At 50.0% G+C, this 20129-nt stretch overlaps 1 protein-coding gene across 5 annotated transcripts in view; it reads left to right on the forward strand.

The window, feature by feature from the left end:
* Positions 1 to 12505, forward strand: part of OGDH (oxoglutarate dehydrogenase) — a 76166-nt gene extending 63661 nt beyond the window's left edge. For all 5 annotated transcript variants that reach the window (XM_032643845.1, XM_032643844.1, XM_032643842.1 and 2 more), the window contains 9 exons: positions 137 to 287; positions 526 to 653; positions 804 to 982; positions 1456 to 1527; positions 2111 to 2239; positions 2823 to 2895; positions 10820 to 10983; positions 11182 to 11336; positions 11434 to 12505. In XM_032643845.1, coding sequence (XP_032499736.1) covers positions 137 to 287; positions 526 to 653; positions 804 to 982; positions 1456 to 1527; positions 2111 to 2239; positions 2823 to 2895; positions 10820 to 10983; positions 11182 to 11336; positions 11434 to 11554 — 1172 coding nt within the window. In that variant the 3' untranslated portion in view covers positions 11555 to 12505. The remainder of the gene's footprint in view (positions 1 to 136; positions 288 to 525; positions 654 to 803; positions 983 to 1455; positions 1528 to 2110; positions 2240 to 2822; positions 2896 to 10819; positions 10984 to 11181; positions 11337 to 11433) is intronic.
* Positions 12506 to 20129: the final 7624 nt, after the last annotated feature.

Here is a 20129-nt window from a genome sequence, read left to right on the forward strand (position 1 = left end):
TCTGGCCTGGTCTCCACTCAGCTCCCTTCCCCACTCTCCCGGTGAGTCAGGACTCCCAAAAGCTGGGGCCGAAGGAAGCTCAGCTCTTGTCCCGAGAGGGTGTGCCGGGCGGCTGGTGAGCACCCTGTCTCTGCAGGGCTGAGCCGGATCCTGAAGACCCGTGGGGAGCTGGTGAAGAACAGGACGGTGGACTGGGCTCTGGCGGAGTACATGGCTTTCGGCTCCCTCCTGAAGGAGGGCATCCACATCCGGCTGAGCGGCCAGGACGTGGAGCGGGGCACTTTTAGGTAATGGTCCCGGTGCTCTTGCGGGCCCTTCAAAGCATGGGAGAGGGAAAGGAAGGGCTCTGGAGTTCCTCTCCCAGAAGACAATCCCTGCCGGGAGAAAATCACTAGATCCCATTGCTCAGACCCAGAAGCACCCTCTCCCTGCTCTGATCAGACGCTTCCGTTGGGCACGGGGCTTTGCGCTCCCCCGGCGGTGCACGGGGCTGGCTTCTGCCGCTCATCTGTGCTGCCCCCGCAGCCATCGCCACCACGTGCTTCACGACCAGAATGTGGACAAGAGGACCTGCATCCCCATGAACCACCTCTGGCCCGGCCAGGCCCCCTACACCGTGTGCAACAGCTCGCTGTCCGAGTACGGCGTCCTGGGTGAGCGCCCCAGCCTGCGAGGCCCTCCTCCCTGCGCCTCCCCGCTGCTTCCCTCCTCCCCTCTGCCCCACTCTCCCCTCCTCCCTGCAGCCCCCTTCCCGCCCGCCGGCTGACTCCTGTCCGCTCTTCTCCCTCCCTCCTGCCCTGCAGGCTTTGAGCTGGGTTTTGCCATGGCCAGTCCTAACGCCCTGGTCCTCTGGGAGGCCCAGTTTGGTGACTTCCACAACACGGCCCAGTGCATCATCGACCAGTTCATCTGCCCGGGACAAGCCAAGTGGGTGCGGCAGAATGGCATCGTGCTGCTGCTGCCCCACGGCATGGAGGGCATGGTGAGGCCCCCGCCCCTTCCCGGCAGACCTAGAACGTGGGAAGGGCCTGCCTAGGACCCTGACCCCGAAATTGGCACCGTACGGGCTCTGCTGGTGTTCCCCACCTCCCTTGGAAGGCAAGAGGCAGTTCCTGCTCCGTTACTGATGAGAAGTGGCAGTGCGGACGGGGACCTCCCAGGCCCCGGTGTTCCCTGTTCTCTTCCCTCCTCCTCCGCCAGGCCCTGTGGGGGGCTTGCTTAAGAACCGGGTTTGGAAACCAGGAGGAACCAGGAGTGCTGGGCCCTGTCCTGACGTGGAAACGCCCCCTCCACGCTCCATGTGCAGGAGGAGAAGGAATTGAACTGCCAGCAGTAAAGAGACAGTTTGGTGTTTTTCAGACCAAAATGAGCAAGTTGGTTAAGGAAGAGATGTACTGAATGCAGCGGTCGGCAAGGGGGAAGCCCCTGATCTGTAACTTGTGTGTCTGGTTCCAGGGTCCGGAGCATTCCTCCGCCAGGCCGGAGCGGTTCCTGCAGATGTGCAATGACGACCCAGACGTCCTGCCGGTGAGTGGCGCACCTGGGCGTCTGTGGGCAACTCTGAAGGCACGACTGCTCTGTGCCTCTTGGGAGACACAGGTGGGCCCCGAGCCTGCTGGTCACAAAGTGAGAGGCCTTCTTAGAGCACAGAAGACAGTGCCGGGCTGCCTCCTGTCGTCCCTGCTGCTGTAGAAAGCAGAGGCGCTGAAAGCTACAGCAGAAGCTTCTAGGAGTGATACTGCCTGTATTTTGATTCAGGCCAACAGTTTAGAGGAAAGAACTCTGGGGTGACTCTAGTGAAATTTTAAGAGCTAAAAGGAAATTTGGGGGGTTCTGTTTCTAAGGAACATCAGAATTGGTTTTAGGTAGAACCTGTGTCTGTCCCAGACCAGGCAGTAGTTTTCAGAGAAATAGGGATTACATGGGACTGAGAATCCCATTCAGAGTGTGGGGCTGGCTGGCTGAGCTCTCGTCAGTGCCCCCTGTGTGTGCATCTCTGGAGGAGCTGTGGCACCCTAAGGCTGCGGCCGTGAGGCCCTCTGCCTTGATGCCCCCTGCGACGGGGTGCTCAGTGCCGCCTGGCCTCTGGCCCTTTCCCTCCTTGCTCCAGGACCTTAAGGAAGCCAACTTCGACATAAATCAGCTGTACGATTGCAACTGGGTTGTCGTCAACTGCTCCACCCCTGGCAACTTCTTCCATGTGCTGCGTCGCCAGATTCTCCTGCCCTTCCGGAAGCCGGTCAGTTGGGGGTGTCCCAGCTCAGAGAGGCCTGGCCTGAGAACTCCAGGGCCCCAGCCCAATGGGAGGATGGACTTGTGGGCGGGTGGTCGTAGATGGTGCGTTGAGCTTGGAGGAGAGCTGAGCCCCCAGGAAGCAGTCTCCTTGGTGAGGTGTGGAAGGGTGAGTAGGAGTGTGAGTGAAGGGTCCAAGGGGAGAACGCCCCCTGCTGCTGCCGGCCACAGTGCAGGGCCAGGCAGGCCCATGGGACAGGACAGCCCTGGCCACAGGCAAGGACGTCAGGAAAGGCTCAGGGGTCTTCCCCAGGTATAGGGTAGGGGGCACCCAGGGCTCCGAGCAGGCTGGGACAGACCCTGGAGGAGTGGATATCCAATGTCTCAGGGCGGAGGAGAGGGGACAAGGGGAAACCACATCGTTCTGTTTTCCTTCTCTTCACCTCTACCCTGCGGATCCCGCTGACCTGACCGTAGAGCTGGGAGGGCAGCATTAGATGCCTGTTCTGAAGGCGAGGCCTGGGCAGCCCCTTGCTGTCGGCCCTCCTTCTGGAATCCTTAGAACCTGAGCCTGTGCTTCTGTGTTTCAGTTAATCATCTTCACCCCCAAGTCCCTGCTGCGGCACCCTGAGGCCAGATCCAGCTTTGATGAGATGCTTCCAGGTAGGCTTGAGGGGGGTGGGCATTTGGAGTGGGTCTTCACTGCTACTCTGTGGGGGGCTTATCCTTGTCAGTCTCACTCTGGTCCTTGCCACATTTTTTGGTTGTTGGGTAAAGACCACTGAACACGACAGCCTGGATGTCAGAGCTCACGTGCAAATTGGTCAAACAGCATGTCTCGCGTCCCACTGGGGTCTGTGGCCCCTGCCTGGGTGCACCCCCGCAGGACTCTTCCAGAGGCAGTGAAGTGAGCCTGGGGTTAGAGTTCACGCTGCTGCCTGGGCACTGCTCCTGGGGGGCTGATGGCAGCTCACCGCCAGGGACAGAGGAGAAGCACCGGTGGGTAGGGGCTGCCACGTAACATGGCAGCTCAGTGGTGTGAGGTGAGGCCCACAGCACTGAGATTTCCCCCCGGACATCATCAGACATCAGGTGGCTGACAGCACACAGTGGCCCCGCACAACCCCGGGCTTACAGGGCCAGGGGAGCCCACTTGCTCCCAGCCATGGAGCCCCCTTTAATCTTCGGTCAAGGTAAACCCCTTCTTTGTTTTTTTTCCCATTTTTTTTTATTATGGTGAAATATACATAATATAAAATTTACCATCTTAGCCATTTTTAAGTGGACAGTTCAGTGGCATTAACAAACACGTTCACGTCATTGTGCAACCATCAACCCCGTCCATCTCCAGAACTTTCTTCATCTTCCCAAACTGAAACTCTGCACCCATTGAAGAACTCCCCCATCACCACTCCTTCCGCAGCCCCTGGCACCCACCGTTCTGCTTTCTGTCTCTGTGGGTTTGGCTGCTCTAGGAGCTGCATGTGAGGGGGCTCACACAGCATGTGTCTTTATGTGACGGGCTTATTTCACTCAGCGCGGTATCCCCAAGGTTCATCCATGTTGTAGCAGGTGTCAGAATTTCCTTCGTTTCTAAGGCTGAATAACGTTCTGTTGTATTTTTATACCACTTTTTGCTTATCTATTCATCTGTCAGTGGACACTTGGGTTACCTCCACATTTTAGCCGTTGGGGATAATGGCTAAAATTATTAGTACACCTATGAACATGGGTGTACAAATCTCTCTTCAGGACCCTGCTTTCAATTCCTTTGGGTATATACCAAGAAGCAGATTGCTGGGTCATATGGTAATTCTTCAGGCATACCATACCGTTTTCCATACTGGTTCACAGGATTCCAGTTTCTCTACATTCTTGCCAACACTACTGTTTTCTGTTTTTGTTTTCTTGGTTTTTGTTTTTGTTTCATAATAGCCACCCTAGTGACCATGAAGTAGTATCTCATCGCAGTTTTGACTTTTGTTAACCTAATGATCAGTGATGTTGAGCGTCTTTTCATGTGCTTATTGGCCATCTGTATGTTATCTTTGGAAAAATGTTTAATCAAGTCCTTGCCCATTTTTTAATTGGGTTGTTTGTTTTGTTGTTGGGTTGTAAGATTTCTCTCTGTTTACTGGATGTTGATGCCTTATCAGATATGTGACTTGCAACTATTTTCTTCCATCTGTGTGTAGTCTTTTGTTTTCCAGGCCTGTTTGTGTGTTCGTTTGTTTGTTTGTTTGTTTGCTGCACCACACGGCATGTGGAATCCTGGTTCCCCAACCAGGGATCAAACCCGTGCCCCATGCATTGGGATTGTGGAGTCTTAACCACTGGACCACCAGGGAAGTCCCTGTGTGTTGTCTTTGGATGCACAAAATTTTTAAATTTTCATGAAGTCCACTTTTTCTCTTCTTTTTGTTGTTGTCTGTGCCTTTGGAGTCACATCTAAGAAATCACTGCCAAATTCAATGTCAGGAAGCTTTTTTTTTTTAATAAATTTATTTATTTTTGGCTGCATTGGGTCTTCATTGCTGCGCGTGGGCTTTCTCTAGTTGCAGCGAGCGGGGACTACTCTTCATTGTGGTGCGCGGGCTTCTCGTTGTGGTGGCTTCTCTTGTTGAGCACAGGCTCTAGGTACGTGGGCTTCAGTAGTTGTGGCACGTGGGCTTAATAGTTGTAGCGCACGAGCTCTAGAGCGCAGGCTCAGTAGTTGCGGCACATGGGCTTAGTTGGTCCACTGCATGTGGGATCTTCCAGACCAGGGATCGAACCCCTGTCACCTGCATTGGCAGGCGGATTCTTAACCGCTGTGCCACCAGGGAAGTCCCAATGTCATGAAGCTTTTGCCTCATGTTTTCTAATTCTGTAAAACATGCCGTTGGTAATTTGATAGGGATTGCATTGAATCTGTAGATTGCTTTGGGTAGTATGGACATTTTCACAATATTGATTCTTCCAATCCAAGAACATGGTATATCTCTCCATCTTTTTGTGTCCTCTTTGATTTCTTTCATCAGTGTCTTATAGGTTTCTGAGTACAGGTCTTTTGCCTCCTTAGGTAGGTTTATTCCTAGGTATTTTATTATTTTTGTTGCAATGGTGAATGGGATTGTTTCCTTAATGTCTCTTTCTGATCTTTCATTGTTAGTGTATAGGAATGCAAGAGATTTCTGTGCATTAATTTTGTGTCCTGCAACTTTACCAAATTCATTGATTAGGTCTAGTAGTTTTCTGGTGGCATCTTTAGGATTCTCTATGTATAGTATCATATCATCTGCAAACAGTGACAATTTTACTTCTTCTTTTCCAATTTGTATTCCTTTTATTTCTCTTTTTTCTCTGATTGCCGTGGCTAGGACTTCCAAAACCATGTTGAATAGTAGTGGCGAGAGTGGGCAACCTTGTCTTGTTCCTGATCTTAGAGGAAATACTTTCAGTTTTTCACCATTGAGAATGATGTAGCTGTGGGTTTGTTGTATATGGTCTTTATTATGTTGAGGTAGGTTCCCTCTATACCCACTTTCTGGAGAGTTTTTATCATAAGTGGGTGTTGAATTTTGTCAAAAGCTTTTTTCTGCATCTATTGAGATCATATGATTTTTATTCTTCAATTTGTTAATATGGTGTATCACATTGATTGATTTGCGTATATTGAAGAATCCTTGCATCCCTGGGATAAATCCCACTTGATCATGGTATATGATCCTTTTAATGTGTTGGTGGATTCTGTTTGCTAGTATTTTGTTGAGGATTTTTGCGTCTATATTCATCAGTGATATTGGTCTGAAATTTTCTTTTTTTGTAGTATATTTGTCTCCTTTTGGTAATAGGGTGATGGTGGCCTCACAGAATGAGTTTGGGAGTGTTCCTTCCTCTGCAATTCTTTGCAAGAGTTTGAGAAGGATGGGTGTTAGCTCTACTCTAAGTGTTTGATAGAATCCACCTGTGAATCTGTCTGGTCCTGGACTTTTGTTTGTTGGAAGATTTTCAATCAAGGTTTCAATTTCATTACTTGTGATTGGTCTGTTCATATTTTCTGTTTCTTCCTGGTTCAGTCTTGGAAGGTTATACCTTTCTAAGAGTTTGTCCATTTCTTCCAGGTTGTCCATTTTATTGGCATAGAGTTGCTTGTAGTAGTCTCTTAGGATGCTTTGTATTTCTGCGGTGTCCGTTGTAAATTCTCCTTTTTCATTTCTAATTTCATTGATTTGAGTCCTCCCCCTCTTTTTCTTGATGAGTCTGGCTAATGGTTTATCAATTTTGTTTATCTTCTCAAAGAACCAGTTTTTAGTTTTATTGATCTTTGCTATTGTTTTCTTTGTTTCTATTTCATTTATTTCTGCTCTGATCTTTATGATTTCTTTTCTTCTACTAACTTTGGGTTTTGTTTGTTCTTCTTTCTCTAGTTCCTTTAGGTGTAAGGTTAGATTGTTTATTTGAGGTTTTTCTTGTTTCTTGAGGTAGGCTTGTATAGCTATAAACGTTCGTCTCAGAACTGCTTTTGCTGCATCCCATAGGTTTTGGATCGTCATTGTAATTTGTCTCTAGGTATTTTTTGATTTCCTCTTTGATCTCTTCACTGATCTCTTGGTTATTTAATAATGTATTGTTTAGCCTCCATGTGTTGGTGTTTTTTACATTTTTTTCCCTGTAATTGATTTCTAACCTCATAGCATTGTGGCTGGAAAAGATGCTTGATATGATTTCAATTTTCCTAAATTTACTGAGGCTTGATTTGTGACCCAAGATGTGATCTGTCCTGGAGAATGTTCCATGTGCACTTGAGAACAAAGTGTAATCTGCTGTTTTTGGATGGAATGTCCTATATATATCAATTAAGTCTATCTGGTCTACTGTGTCATTTAAAGCTTGTGTTTCCTTATTAATTTTCTGTGTGGATGATCTTTCCATTGGCGTAAGTGAGGTGTTAAAGTCCCCCACTATTATTGTGTTACTGTCTATTTCCTCTTTTATAGCTGTTAGCAGTTGCCTTATGTATTGAGGTGCTCCTATGTTGGGTGCATATATATTTATAATTGTTGTATCTTCTTCTTGGATTGATCCCTTGATCATTATGTAGTGTCCTTCATTGTCTCTTGTAACATTCTTTATTTTAAAGTCTATTTTATCTGATATGAGTATTACTACTCTGGCTTTCTTTGATTTACCTTTGCATGGAATATCTTTTTCCATCCCCTCACTTTCAGTCTGTATATGTCCCTAGGTCTGAAGTGGGTCTCTTTTACACAGCATATGTCTAAAAGCCTGTGTCTTTTGGTTGAAGTATTTAATCCATTCATGTGTAAGGTAATTATCGATATGTATGTTCCTATTACCATTTTCTTGTTATGGGTTTATTTTTGTAGGTCCTTTTCTTCTCTTGTGTTTCCCACTCAGAGAAGTTCCTTTAGCATTTGTTGTAGAGCTGGTTTGTTGGTGCTGAATTCTCACAGCTTTTGCTTGTCTGTAAAGCTTTTGATTTCTCCATCGAATCTGAATAAGATCCTTGCCGGGTAGAGTAATCTTGGTTGTAAGTTCTTCCCCTTCATCGCTTTAAATATATCATGCCACTCCCTTCTGGCTTGTAGAGTGTCTGCTGAGAAATCAGCTGTTAACCTTATGGGAGTTCCCTTGTATGTTTTTTGTTGTTTTCCCTTGTTGCTTTCAGTAATTTTTTCTTTGTCTTTAGTTTTTGATTACTATGTGTCTCGACGTGTTTCTCCTTGGGTTTATCCTGCCTGGGCCTCTCTGTGCTTCTTGGACTTGGGTGGCTATTTCCGTTCCCATGTTAGGGAAGTTTTTGACTATAATCTCTTCAAATATTTTCTCGGGTCCTTTCTCTCTCTCTTCTCCTTCTGGGACCCCTATAATGTGAATGCTGTTGTGCAGGTCTCCTGATGCGAGGGGCTGGTGGTGGGTAGAGTTGGGTGTTGCTCTGGTGGGCAGAGCTCAGTAAAACTTTAATCCACTTATCTGCTGATAGGCGGGTCTGAGTTCCCTCCCTGTTGGTTGTTTGTCCTGAGGTGACCCAGCACTGGTACCTACAGACTCTTTGGTGGGGCTAATGGCAGACTCTGGGAGGGCTCATGCCAGGGAGCACTTCCCAGAACTTCTGCTGCCAGTGTCCTTGTCCCTGCAGTGAGCCACAGCTACCCCCCGCCTCTGCAGGAGACCCTCCAACACTGGCAGGTAGGTCTGGTTCAGTCTTCTATGGGGTCACTCCTCCTTCCCCTGGGTCCCAGTGCGCACACTACTTTGTGTGTGCCCTCCAAGAGTGGAGTCTCTGTTTCCCCCAGTCCTGTCAAAGTCCTGCAGTCAAATCCCACTAGCCTTCAAAGTCTGATTCTCTAGGAATTCCTCCTCCCGTTGCCAGGCCCCGAGGTTGGGAAGCCTGACATGGGGCTCAGAACCTTCACTGCAGTGGGTGGACTTCTGTGGTATAAGTGTTCTCCAGTTTGTGAGTCACCTACCCAGCGGTTGTGGGATTTGATTGTTTTGTGACTGCACCCTCCTACCATCTCATTGCGGCGTATCCTTTGTCTTTGGATGTGGGGTGTATTTTTTGGTGAGTTCCAGTGTCTTCCTGTCGATGATTGTTCAGCAGTTAGTTGTGATTCTGGTGCTCTCACAAGAGGGAGTGAGCGCACGTCCTACTCTTCCATCTTGAACCAATCTCTGCATGTTTTCTTCTAAGTTTTATAATTTCAGTCTTGTGTTTAGTCTTTAATCCATTTTGAGTTAGTGTGTCTGTATGGTGTAAGGGTACAGCTTCATTTGCATGTGGATATCCAGTTTTCCCAGCACCATTTGTTGAAGAGACTCTCCTTTCCCCATTGAATAGTCTTGGTTCCCTTGTCAAAATCATTTGACCATATACGTGAAGGTTCATTTCTGGTCTCTCTGTTGTCTTCCATTGGTCTATATATGTCTTTATGCCACTACCACTTTGATCTTGTAGCTTTGTAGTAAGTTTTGAAATCAGGAAGCATGAGTCCTCCAGCTTTGTTTTTCTTTTTTCAAGATAGTTTTGGCTATTCAGGGTCCTTTGGGAGTCCATGAATTTTAAGGTGGACTTTTCTATTTCTGAAAAAATGTCATTGGGTTTTTTTTTAAGATGTATTATTTATTTAGGCTGTGTTGAGTCTTTGTTGCTGCACACGGGCTTTCTCTAATTGCGGCGAGCGGGGGCTACTCTTCGTCATGCTGAGCGGGCTTCTTATTGCGGTGGCTTCTCTTGTTGCGGAGCACGGGCTCTAAGAGCATGGGCTTCCGTAGTTGCAGCACGCGGGCTCAGTAGTTGTGGCTCTCGGGCTCTAGAGCGCAGGCTTAGTAGTTGTGGCTCACGGGCTTAGTTGCTCCACAGCATGTGGGATCTTCCCAGACCAGGGCTCGAGCCCACGTCCCCTGCATTGGCAGGCGGATTCTTAACCACTGCACCACCAGGGAAGTTCCTGTCATTGGGATTTTGATAAGGATTGCATTGAATCTGTAGATTGCTTTGATAATATTAACATCATGGCAATATTAAGTCTCCCAATCCATGAACATGGATGACTTTCCATTTATTGGTATCTTCTTTAATTTGTCTCAGTAATGTTCTATAGTTTTCAGTGTACAAGTCTTTCATTTTCTTGGTTAAGTTTATTCCTAAGTAATTTTATTTATTTGATGCTGTTTTGAACGGGATTTTTTTTTCTTAACTTTCAGATTGTTCATAGAAATACAACTGAATTCTGAGTGTTGATTTTCTATCCTGTAACTTTGCTGAATTCATTTATTAGTTCTAACAGGGTTTTTTTGTATGTGGAATCTTTAGGGTTTTCTACATGTAAAACAAACAGATAATTTTATTTGTTCCTTTCCAATTTAGATACTTCTTAGTTCTTTTTTTTTTTTTTTTTTTTTTCCCTAATTGCTCTGGCTAGAAATTCCAGTGCTATGCTGAATAGAAGTGGTGAGAACGGACATCCTTGCCTTGTTTGTGCCTTAGGAAAATGCTTTGAGTCTTTCGCCATTGAGTATGATGTTCACGGTGGGTCTCTCATATCTGGCCTTTCTCACGTGAAGGTAGTGTCCTTCTAATCCTAGCATTCGCGTGTGTACGTGAATGTGAGCATGTTGTGTGTTGCTTATGTGTCCTTCAGGGAACCCCTCACTTTGAATGCAGCTTCCTGAAGTCGGCCTCGTTCGCAGGGGAATGGGCCCGGCCGTGAGCATCTGAGTATTTGCTCTAGTTTCCAGTGTGGCAGGTTTTAGTATTTGTAAGCTCGTGAGGAGTCTGAGCAGAGTGCTCATGGAATGGTCTTCTAGACCTGGTTGTCCCTGAAGTCTGAGGTAGGCCGTTCTGAAGAATGAACTGATGTCCCTTGCTCCTCAAGGCTGGCCTTGCCCCTGGGCCTGTCAGGCTCTCTCAGTGTGCGTTAATGCAAGGGCGTCACCGGCTGGCGAGCGGGGGAGAGCCCAACCCTCAGAAACTAAATGTTCTGGTGTCAGTTGTGGCACAGCCCCACCTCGTGGAGGGAGGGCCCTGGACACCCTCAGCCAAGTCCTGAGCAGAGCCCCAGCTGTGGGGATTCTCTTGTAGGTACCCACTTCCAGCGGGTGATCCCAGAAGATGGCCCTGCAGCCCAAAACCCAGAAAACGTCAAGAGACTTCTCTTCTGTACCGGCAAAGTGTACTATGATCTTACCCGAGAGCGCAAAGCGCGGGATATGGCAGAGCAGGTGGCCGTCACGAGGATCGAGCAGGTGAGGGCAGGTGGTGCCCAGGCCGGTCCTGGCGTTCCTCCTCTGGGTGTCTGGACCCCAGAGCTCTCCCAGAGTTTCCAGAACATCCTTTAGGGGTCACTGAGCTCCTCACCTGGGACGCCAGCCCCTCTAGGACACCAGCCTCGCCCAGTACTCTGAGCACCTTCTCCTGACAGGAGCTCCTCTCTCTCTCCCCAGCTGTCGCCCTTCCCCTTCGACCTCCTGCTGCAGGAGGTGCAGAAGTACCCCAGCGCTGAGCTGGCCTGGTGCCAGGAGGAGCACAAGAACCAAGGCTACTACGACTATGTGAAGCCCAGGCTGCGGACCACCATCAACCGCGCCAAGCCTGTGTGGTAAGGTCGCGGGCAGTCGGCTGGGGCCCGGGGAGGGCAAGGGGGCCCGCACCCCTCGGGGGCCTTCGCCATCACCGCGCACTGTCGCTCCCCTCAGGTACGCCGGCCGGGACCCAGCAGCGGCTCCAGCCACCGGCAACAAGAAGACCCACCTCACGGAGCTGCAGCGCCTCCTGGACACGGCCTTTGACCTGGACGCCTTCAAGAAGTTCTCGTAGATGCTGCCTGGGCTCCGCCTCACGACCGCCCCTCGCTTCTCCACTACAGAATAGTGCTCCGCGCTGCCCGCGCCTCCGCCCGTCCCTGCACCACACACACCCCCTCCTCGCTCACTTAGGAATTAAGCTGCTCCCCCACGTGCTCGGCTGCCCCCAGGCCAGGTGCTCCCCAGGCTCTGTGACTTCTGTCCAGCTGAGCAGCCTTCATGGAGGCAGTGGAGAGCGGGGGGGAGGAGAGGCAGCCCCCGCAGGAGTCCTGGGAGGGTCACATCTGCCCTCACCCCCGGATCACCCCCAGGGCCCGCCTCATGTGGCACACCCTTGTGCTGGCGGTCCCTGTCACCCAGCAGGGTGGCTTCCTCTCCTCAGGCTGAGCCCCAGACCCCTCAGAGGAGCCACCACGGTCAGAGGCTTTGTGGGGTGGGAGGGCTCTGTCAGGACCCTCGCCGTGCAGTGAGCAGAGGGCACTGCCGCGGGCTGGCTGGTGGGAGACGGCCCGAGACTGACCTGCACAGAGAGGGCGGGTCCGCTCTCCTCGGCGTCCACTTCCTCCCCTCGAGAGGGTCCCGGGCCGTGCACACTCCACCCACCTGGAGCTGGGTGGCACCCGGGCCCGTGGGGTGTGCGTGGCGGGAAGCGCCACTCGGGGCTCTCGGGCCGAGGCGCAGGCTGCTCATCTGGGTCCTGCCCTCCCTTAACCTCCAGTTCCACCTCCTTTTCTCTTTCCTTCTACACGATGGAGACTCCGAAGCATCCTTCCCTCTGCTGTGCCAAAGCTGGTCCGAAGGGGAGAGGAGGGCCAGGAGTGAGGGGCAGCACTAGGCCGGGGGCCAGCTCCCCTGACCTGTCACAGGGACAGATCTGATTTATTTATTTTGGTTAAAAAAAAAAAATAACGAAAACAACTTTGCATTGCATTTGGCTTGACCCATAAACTAAGTTATCCTTGGGCCCGTGTGGTGTCATTCTTTCTGCTCCGCCCTGCCTGGGAAGCAGCCCCTTCTCGCTGCAGGGCCTGCGTGCCCGTGGGGCAGCACAGGGGTGGCGCCTGGCCTTGCCGTCATCATTGTTGCAGACTGTGTTGGACACACCCTGGTTTCTGAGTGTCCCCTGCCCCCAGGTCCCCCAACACTCCACCTAAAAAAGTACTCTGCAGTCTGTGCTTCAGCCAGCGTGCGTGGTAGGCTCGCCCTGGGACGTTGCTAGCAGCCTCCAGGAGCCCAAGCAGCTCATTGGACCTCTGGAGGGGAGCGGGCCGTGCCAGCGGAGCCCTTTTGAGGCCGTGTCCCCTCTTGACAAGAGCCCCACTGCCTTCAGCCCACAGTACGCCAGCCTTGGTTTTCTGGGGGGTGGAGAGGTCCCGGCACTGAAAAAGAGCTCAGGGAAAGGCCTGGGTGTGGACTCGGGGTACCCTCCAGCAGTGGGGCCCCCTGCCGTTCACCCCATCCTTTGGGCCACACCCAGGTCCCTTGTCCTTGAAGCCTTTTCAGAATGTCTTCATTTTGTCCTGTGGCTTGCCCAAGAGTCTTCCGGGCCTGGCATGCCTTGGGCAGGTAGTGGCAGGGGAAAAGCTGTCATCTGCCCCTGTGCTTCTGTGTGTGCTCCAAAACCAGCACCCTGTCCCCGTGTCTGATGCGGTCAGCCAGGCAGATTAGAGCTAAAAGGCAAAAAAGGAGTCAGGAGCCCCTTTCCCTGGAGAGAATCCTGGTGCTCTAAGGGGGCAGCCGTCCCCATCCTGCACTCTGTGTGGTGAGTTAGGGTTCCGCTCTTACCCCGAGGCAGAGCACATCGGGGTGAGACACGAGATGGAAGTTCGCCCTCACCTCTTGCTGCTTCTAATCTGGTCGGTGGGTACAGGGGAGCCAAGAGCCCAAGGGGGTCTGGGCACTTCCTGGTGGGGTACCTGAGGGAGTCCAGGGCTCACAGGAGCCACCACCACTGGCCCATCTGCAGGAGCCGAGGCAAGGGACAGGGCGAGGGACTTGGGTCTCTCCCACTCCCACAGCTCTGCGTGGGTCTGCAGAGGAGGGGCAATCAGGCCACGCTGGGCCACCCACCAGACAAACGCTTCTCTGGTCAGCTCTGTTCTGCTATGGTTCTCAGTCGCCCCTTTCCTAAAACAAAATGAGCAATGGTGAGAAGGAAGAAGCCTCACAGTCTAGGACAGCAGCCTATATGCTTAGACTTCCAGAGGCCCCGGACCAGTGTGTGAGAGCGTGCGTGTGTGGGCATGTCAGTGTGTGCACGTGCGTGTGTGTGTGTGTGTGTGCGTGCTCGAGAGTGCCTGGGCCACTTGACGTGGATTCCTGGCCTTTCTGGATATTAGAGGCCCATCTGGGCTTCCCTGGTGGCGCAGTGCTTGAGAGTCCACCTGCCGATGCAGGGGACACGGGTTCGTGCCCCGGTCCGGGAGGATCCCACATGCCGCGGAGCGGCTGGGCCCGTGAGCCGTGGCCGCTGAGCCTGCACGTCCGGAGCCTGTGCTCCGCAAGGGGAGAGGCCACATCAGAGGCCCGCGTACGGCAAAAAAAAAAAAAAAAAGGCCCATCTGACAGCCGCACCTGTGGAAGTGTAGGAAGAGGGTCAGCCTGCCACGTCCCTGTTCCCAGGAGCGGCCCCCAGGACAGGTGGGCCTGGGGGGTGCTGGGGGGAGAGGAGGGGCTCGGGGTGAGGCACAGGTGGGGCTGAGGCCTTACCCATAGTTCATCCTTGATGTGTCAAGTGTCCACCCACTGGGGTGATTTTATCTCCTTTGGAAGTGGAGTTGGAATCAGTGTCAAACCTATTTCTGCCCTCAATTAGGTGGGGCAGTGAGCTGCCCAGTAGGGTAGTATTCACCTGGGACCGGACTACAAAGCTAACCACACCTCTCAGATTTCCCCCAGCTCTTGTCCCCTGGGAGTCCCAGCTGCCACACCCAGCTCATGGCATCCTGAAAGGAATGGGGTCCAGGTCCCCTCCAGCAGGGCTGCTCTGCCCCTCCCCGCGCGGCCTCACCCCCAGGACTTAACCTTTGCACTATAGTCTACCCTCCCCCACGCCCTCGCCTCCGCCAGGGCCTCACTCCCACCAGGGCAGACCCCTTCACCGCAGCTCCATCACCTCCCCCCAGGACCTCAACTCCCTCTCGACCCTTTTTTTAATTGATATATTTGACATATAACATATTAGTTTCAAGTGTACAACCTAACGATTGGAAACCAACAAAGACCTACTGTAGAGCACAGGGAACTCTACTCAACATTCTGTGATAACCTATATGAGAAAAGAATCTGAAAAAGAATGAGTATATGTATGTGTATAACTGAATCTCTTTGCTGTACACCTGAAATTAACACAGCATTGTAAATCAACTATAATCCAATAAAACTGACGGCATGATGATTCGATATTTGTATATATTGTGAAATGGTCACTACAATAAGTCTAGTTCACATATGTCAACACGTTTCCATTTTTTTTTTCTTGTGATGAGAACATTTAAGAGTTTGCCCTTAAACAGTTCTCAGTAATAATGATCTTAAGGGAAAAAAAGATCAAACTGTTATCAGGCAAGAGAAGTAACACTAGCAAAGATAACAAATGACCTGTTATCCAGACTCCCAGTTCTGCTTCTTTGGTAAAGACTGGCCTGAAGCACTTTCTTGAGCCATTTTGCAGAATTTAAGCCCCCCTCAGGTGCTCAACCACTAGATCAACAGGAACCTAAGGTTAATGATGATGTTGACATCTTCTGACCCTCGTGACGTCAATCAAGTAAAGCTTGGACTCTCTCCAATACCCAAGCCGCTACATGAACATGCATGTACTCTTAGCTTAAAACTTCCCCAGGTTTGCTCTTCGGGGAGAAACTGTGTACGGTCAGGCCACTCAAGGTGGCTGTTCTCTTGCTCTCTGTCCATCCTCTGCTCGACCAGTGCTACACGCTGCTCACAGGACTGACCTTCCTACTTGCTCCAAACCCCAGCTAATGATTGTTCTTATCAAAGGGGCGGTGAGGGGCGTGCCCCTCTGCTGGTTTCCCTGGTAACCGATGAGCCAATCTGACTCATCAATTCCCCCTCTAGCTGGCAACCTCCCCCGCCCAACCCCCCACCCCCCCACCTCCAGAGCGTCGACTTCCGCCAAGTCCAGCACGCCCAGGGGGGGAGTCGCTCCAGGGCCTCGCTCTAGAACTGTAAGCTCCCCCATCCATTAAACCGTTGATGTCTCTGTGGCCGACTCTGGGCTCTTTCTCAGGTCTGGAAGCTGAACAGGTACAGGCCTCGTAGGCCTGTGGGATGTAGCCCCACATATATATTCCTTGAGGAGGAACTAGGACTCTGTTTTTTATCACTGAACTATTGTTTCTTTTTTTTGCGGTACGCGGGCCTCTCACTGTTGTGACCTCTTGCGGTACGCGGGCCTCTCACTGTTGTGACCTCTCCCGTTGCGGAGCACGGGCTCTAGGCACATGGGCTTCAGTAGTTGTGGTGTACAGGCTTAGTTGCTCCGCGGCATGTGGGATCTTCCCAGACCGGGGCACGAACCCGTGTCCCCTGCATCGGCAGGCGGACTCTCAACCACTGCGCCACCAGGGGAGCCCTGACCTATTGTTTCTTGATTGCTTCTCCCTTCTTCCTACACTCCCTCACTATCCTTAGGATTTTTAATTACTGAGACCTGTTCAAGACCAAGCATTCTGATCTGGCTTAGATCACAAAATGGCTTAGGCTAAAAACGTCTCCTCTCATGTCAAGAAAGCCATGCCTGGTTCTCTTTCTCTGGGACACCCTAACCTATCTGCTTACGTGGAGAGTCTGACATATCTCGTGGCTGTGGTCCCCCCTCACCCGATGAGTCAGAACTCTCAAAACACGATATTGGGGCTTCCCTGGTGGCGCAGTGGTTGAGAGTCCGCCTGCCGATGCAGGTGACACGGGTTCGTGTCCCAGTCCGGGAAGATCCCACATGCCGCGGAGCGGCTGGGCCCGTGAGCCATGGCCGCTGAGCCTGCGCGTCCGGAGCCTGTGCTCCGCAACGCGAGAGGCCACAACAGTGAGAGGCCCGCGTACCGCAAAAAAACAAAAACAAAAACAAAACCAAACAAACAAAAAAACCCACGATATTGGTGCTCTACCCTGCTCGATTGGTTTCAGTTTCCTATTGCCTATATAAGGAAAATCATGACGCACCTATCAAATAAATTAGGCAGCCATCAAGAGTATTTTAAAGAATTTTAAATAGTTTTTACCAAACCTACAAATAATGCATCCATCCTTACAGTTTGGCTCATTCCTTCCTATCGTTTTTTAATGCCTTTAAAAATACTTTTTTTAGATTTCCCAGCTAACGCTGGGAAATCTAATTTGACACATTCCTTTATTTCTATCTACACACACTTAGTTGTTTTGGTTTAATCATGTGAGCTTAGTTGCTGACCTCATGACCCTTCACCTTAAATACTTCTCCTTGACAGTCTCCTAAGAAGAAAGGCATTTTCCAAGCCCACAATGCAGCCATCACTCTCGGGGAATTTCACATCCATTCAATGCTATTATCTCACCTCTGGCCCTTATTCAAATTTCCCTAAGTGTCCCAATAATGTCTTTTTTTTTAACCCTTTTCTCTCTTTTTAAAAATTTATTTATTTATTTATTTTTGGCTGTGTTGGGTCTTCGTTGCTGCACACGGGCTTCCTCTAGTTGCAGAGAGCAGGGGCTACTCTTCATTGCGGTGCACAGGCTTCTCGTTGTGGTGGCTTCTCTTGTTGTGGAGCACGGGCTCTAGGTGTGCAGGCTCCAGTAGTTGTGGCTCGCGGGGTTTAGAGCACAGGTTCAGTAGTTGTGGCGCACGGGCTTAGTTGCTCTGCGGCATGTGGGATCTTGCCGGACCAGGGCTTGAACCCACGTCCCCTGCATTAGCAGGTGGATTCTTAACCACTGCGCCACCAGGGAAGCCCCCCCAGTAATGTCTTTTTCCTCCATCCAGAGTCCAATCAAGGATCATGGCACTGCATTTACTTCTTGGTCTTTCTGGTGTCCTTGAAATAGAGCAGGACCCTGTGGGGCCCTCTAGGGTACAAAAGCCTTTGCATGTCCCCCGTTTCTTATTTATAGGAAAAAGGCTTCAGCCTCCTAGACCTTCCCTGAGTTCCAAAGGGCAGATTCAAACAGTTACTAATTACGGGAGTGAATGAATGCAGAAACAAAGGAAAGGCAGTCAAGAATTTCTCATGATTCGATTCAGGTTGAACCTTTCTGGCTGGAACTTCCAAATGCAGTTTTCTGTGTCAACACTGAGCATCACACCAAGGGCATAGGATGTCAGCTGGTCCCACACTTGGTGATGCTGACTTGGTTAAGGTAGTGTCTGATCCATGTCTTATTGTAAAGGTACCTTTCTCTACTCATAATGATTAGTGGCTTGTGGAAGATTGTCTGCTCCATAAATGTTTTTTACCAGCTAGCATCATACAACTTTGTATCCTATTTTTCTTTTCTATTCTTTCTTTCTTTCTTTCGGCCATGATCCCACGGCATGTGGGATCTCAGTTCCCCGACCAGGGATAGAACCCGTGCCCCTTGCAGTGGAAGTGTGGAGTCTTAACCACCGGACCACCAGGGAAGTCCCTCTCATACATTTAAATATTTCAAAAACATGATTTTGGGTGCTGCATAAATTCCAGCCTATGGGGGTGTTTTACTAAACTATTACCTAGGAGAATTGAACTATTGGCTTACTAATGAATGCTCCACAACAGTGGGATTTTTGTCTGTTTTACTAGCTGCCACATTTCCAGCACTGAGAACAGTGTCTAGCAAATAGAAGCCCAACAAAAGTTTGTTGAATGAATGAATACAGCTTGTGTCTAATTTTTCAATATCATAGATAATGCCACAGCAAGCATCCTTTTATATAAATCTTTGCAGCGTTTATTTTATGAGGATCACAGATAATGATAGTAAGAAGGGAAACGTTTGTTAATAGAGTGAAAAAATAAGGATGCAAAACCACATAAAGGCTATAATCTCCAAACCACACAGATATGCAGAGAGAACCATCAGAGATAAAATAGACCAAAATAACAAGGATTCTCTCTCAACATTTGTGGGGTTTTTTGCGGTACGCGGGCCTTCCACCGCTGCGGCCCCTCCCGCCGCGGAGAACAGGCTCCGGACGCGCAGGCCCAGCGGCCATGGCTCACCGGCCAAGCCGCACCGCAGCATGTGGGATCTTCCTGGACCAGGGCACGAACCCGCGTCCCCCGCATCGGCAGGCGGACCCCCAACCACTGCGCCACCAGGGAAGCCCTCTCTCAACATTTGGACAGTGGAAGGTTTTGATTTGTTATGAACATTTTTCTGTATTCTCTACAATTAGAATATGTTGCAAAAAAAGTAGCAGTTTTTTCTTTTAAAAGTTAGTTTTGCAAGCCGAGATCACGTCAAATTATTGTGCTTAAGAGCCATTCATAATAACTGAAGGTCCTGGTTAAAAACCAAATTCAGGTTTAGGCCACATTAACTGCAGGAAAGAGCAGGCCCACAGAAGCCCCCATGCTGTGCTAGGTGGGCCACATTTAGAATATTGTCTCCTGTTCTTGGTGTCACTTTTTTTTTTTAATTTTTACTTTTTAAAATTATTTTTAGCTGCATTAGGTCTTAGTTGCGGCAGGCGGGACCTTCATTGCAGCATGCGGGCTCTTTCGTTGTAGCATGTGGGTTCTTCGTTGTGGTGTGTGGGCTTCTCTCTACTTGTGGCATGTGGGTTTTTCTCTCTCTAGTTGTAACGGGCGGGCTCCAGAGTGCTTGGGCTCAGTAGTTGTGGCACGCTGGCTTAGTTGCCTCATGGCACGTGAGATCTTAGTTCCCCGACCAGGGTTCCAACCTGCGTCCCCTGCATTGGAAGGTGGATTCTTTTTTTTTTTTTTTTTTAATTTATGTATTTATTTGGCTGTGCCGGGTCTTAGTTGCGGCATGCGAACTCTTAGTTGCAGCATGTGGGATCTAGTTCCCCGACCAGGGATTGAACCCAGGCCCCCTGCATTGGGAGCATGGAGTCTTAGCCACTGGACCACCAGGGAAGTCCCGGAAGGTGGATTCTTTACCACTGGACCACAGGGGATGTCCCTCAGTGTCACTTTTAAAAGGATACTGTCTAACTGTCGTGCATTTGAAGGAGAGTGGCCAATCCGTATGGGGTCTGGAAATCCTGTGGCTGTTAACACTTAAAGAACTGGGTGTGTTTGTCTTCCAACAGCAGATTCCAAGGGAGTAAGTTTCTTCTAATACCTGAAGAGCTGTCAAATACCAAAATGAGGATTCTCATTTTATACAGTTGTAGAAGGGAGATTTTAGGGAGGCAGATTTTTTTCCAGTAAATAAGGGAGACTTTTTTTTTTTTTTTTTGGCTGCATGGTTTTCAGGATCTTAGTTCCCTGACCAGGGATTGAACCTGCGACCCCTGCAGTGGAAGAGCAGAGTCTTTTATATTTATTTATTTATTTGTTGTTTTTTTTGGCTGCATTGGGTCTTCGTTGCTACATGCAGGCTTTCTCTAGTTGCGGCCAGCAGGGGCTACTCTTTTTTTTTTT

This window comes from Phocoena sinus, chromosome 9 (assembly GCF_008692025.1).
Source record: "Phocoena sinus isolate mPhoSin1 chromosome 9, mPhoSin1.pri, whole genome shotgun sequence".
Lineage (NCBI taxonomy): Eukaryota > Metazoa > Chordata > Mammalia > Artiodactyla > Phocoenidae > Phocoena > Phocoena sinus.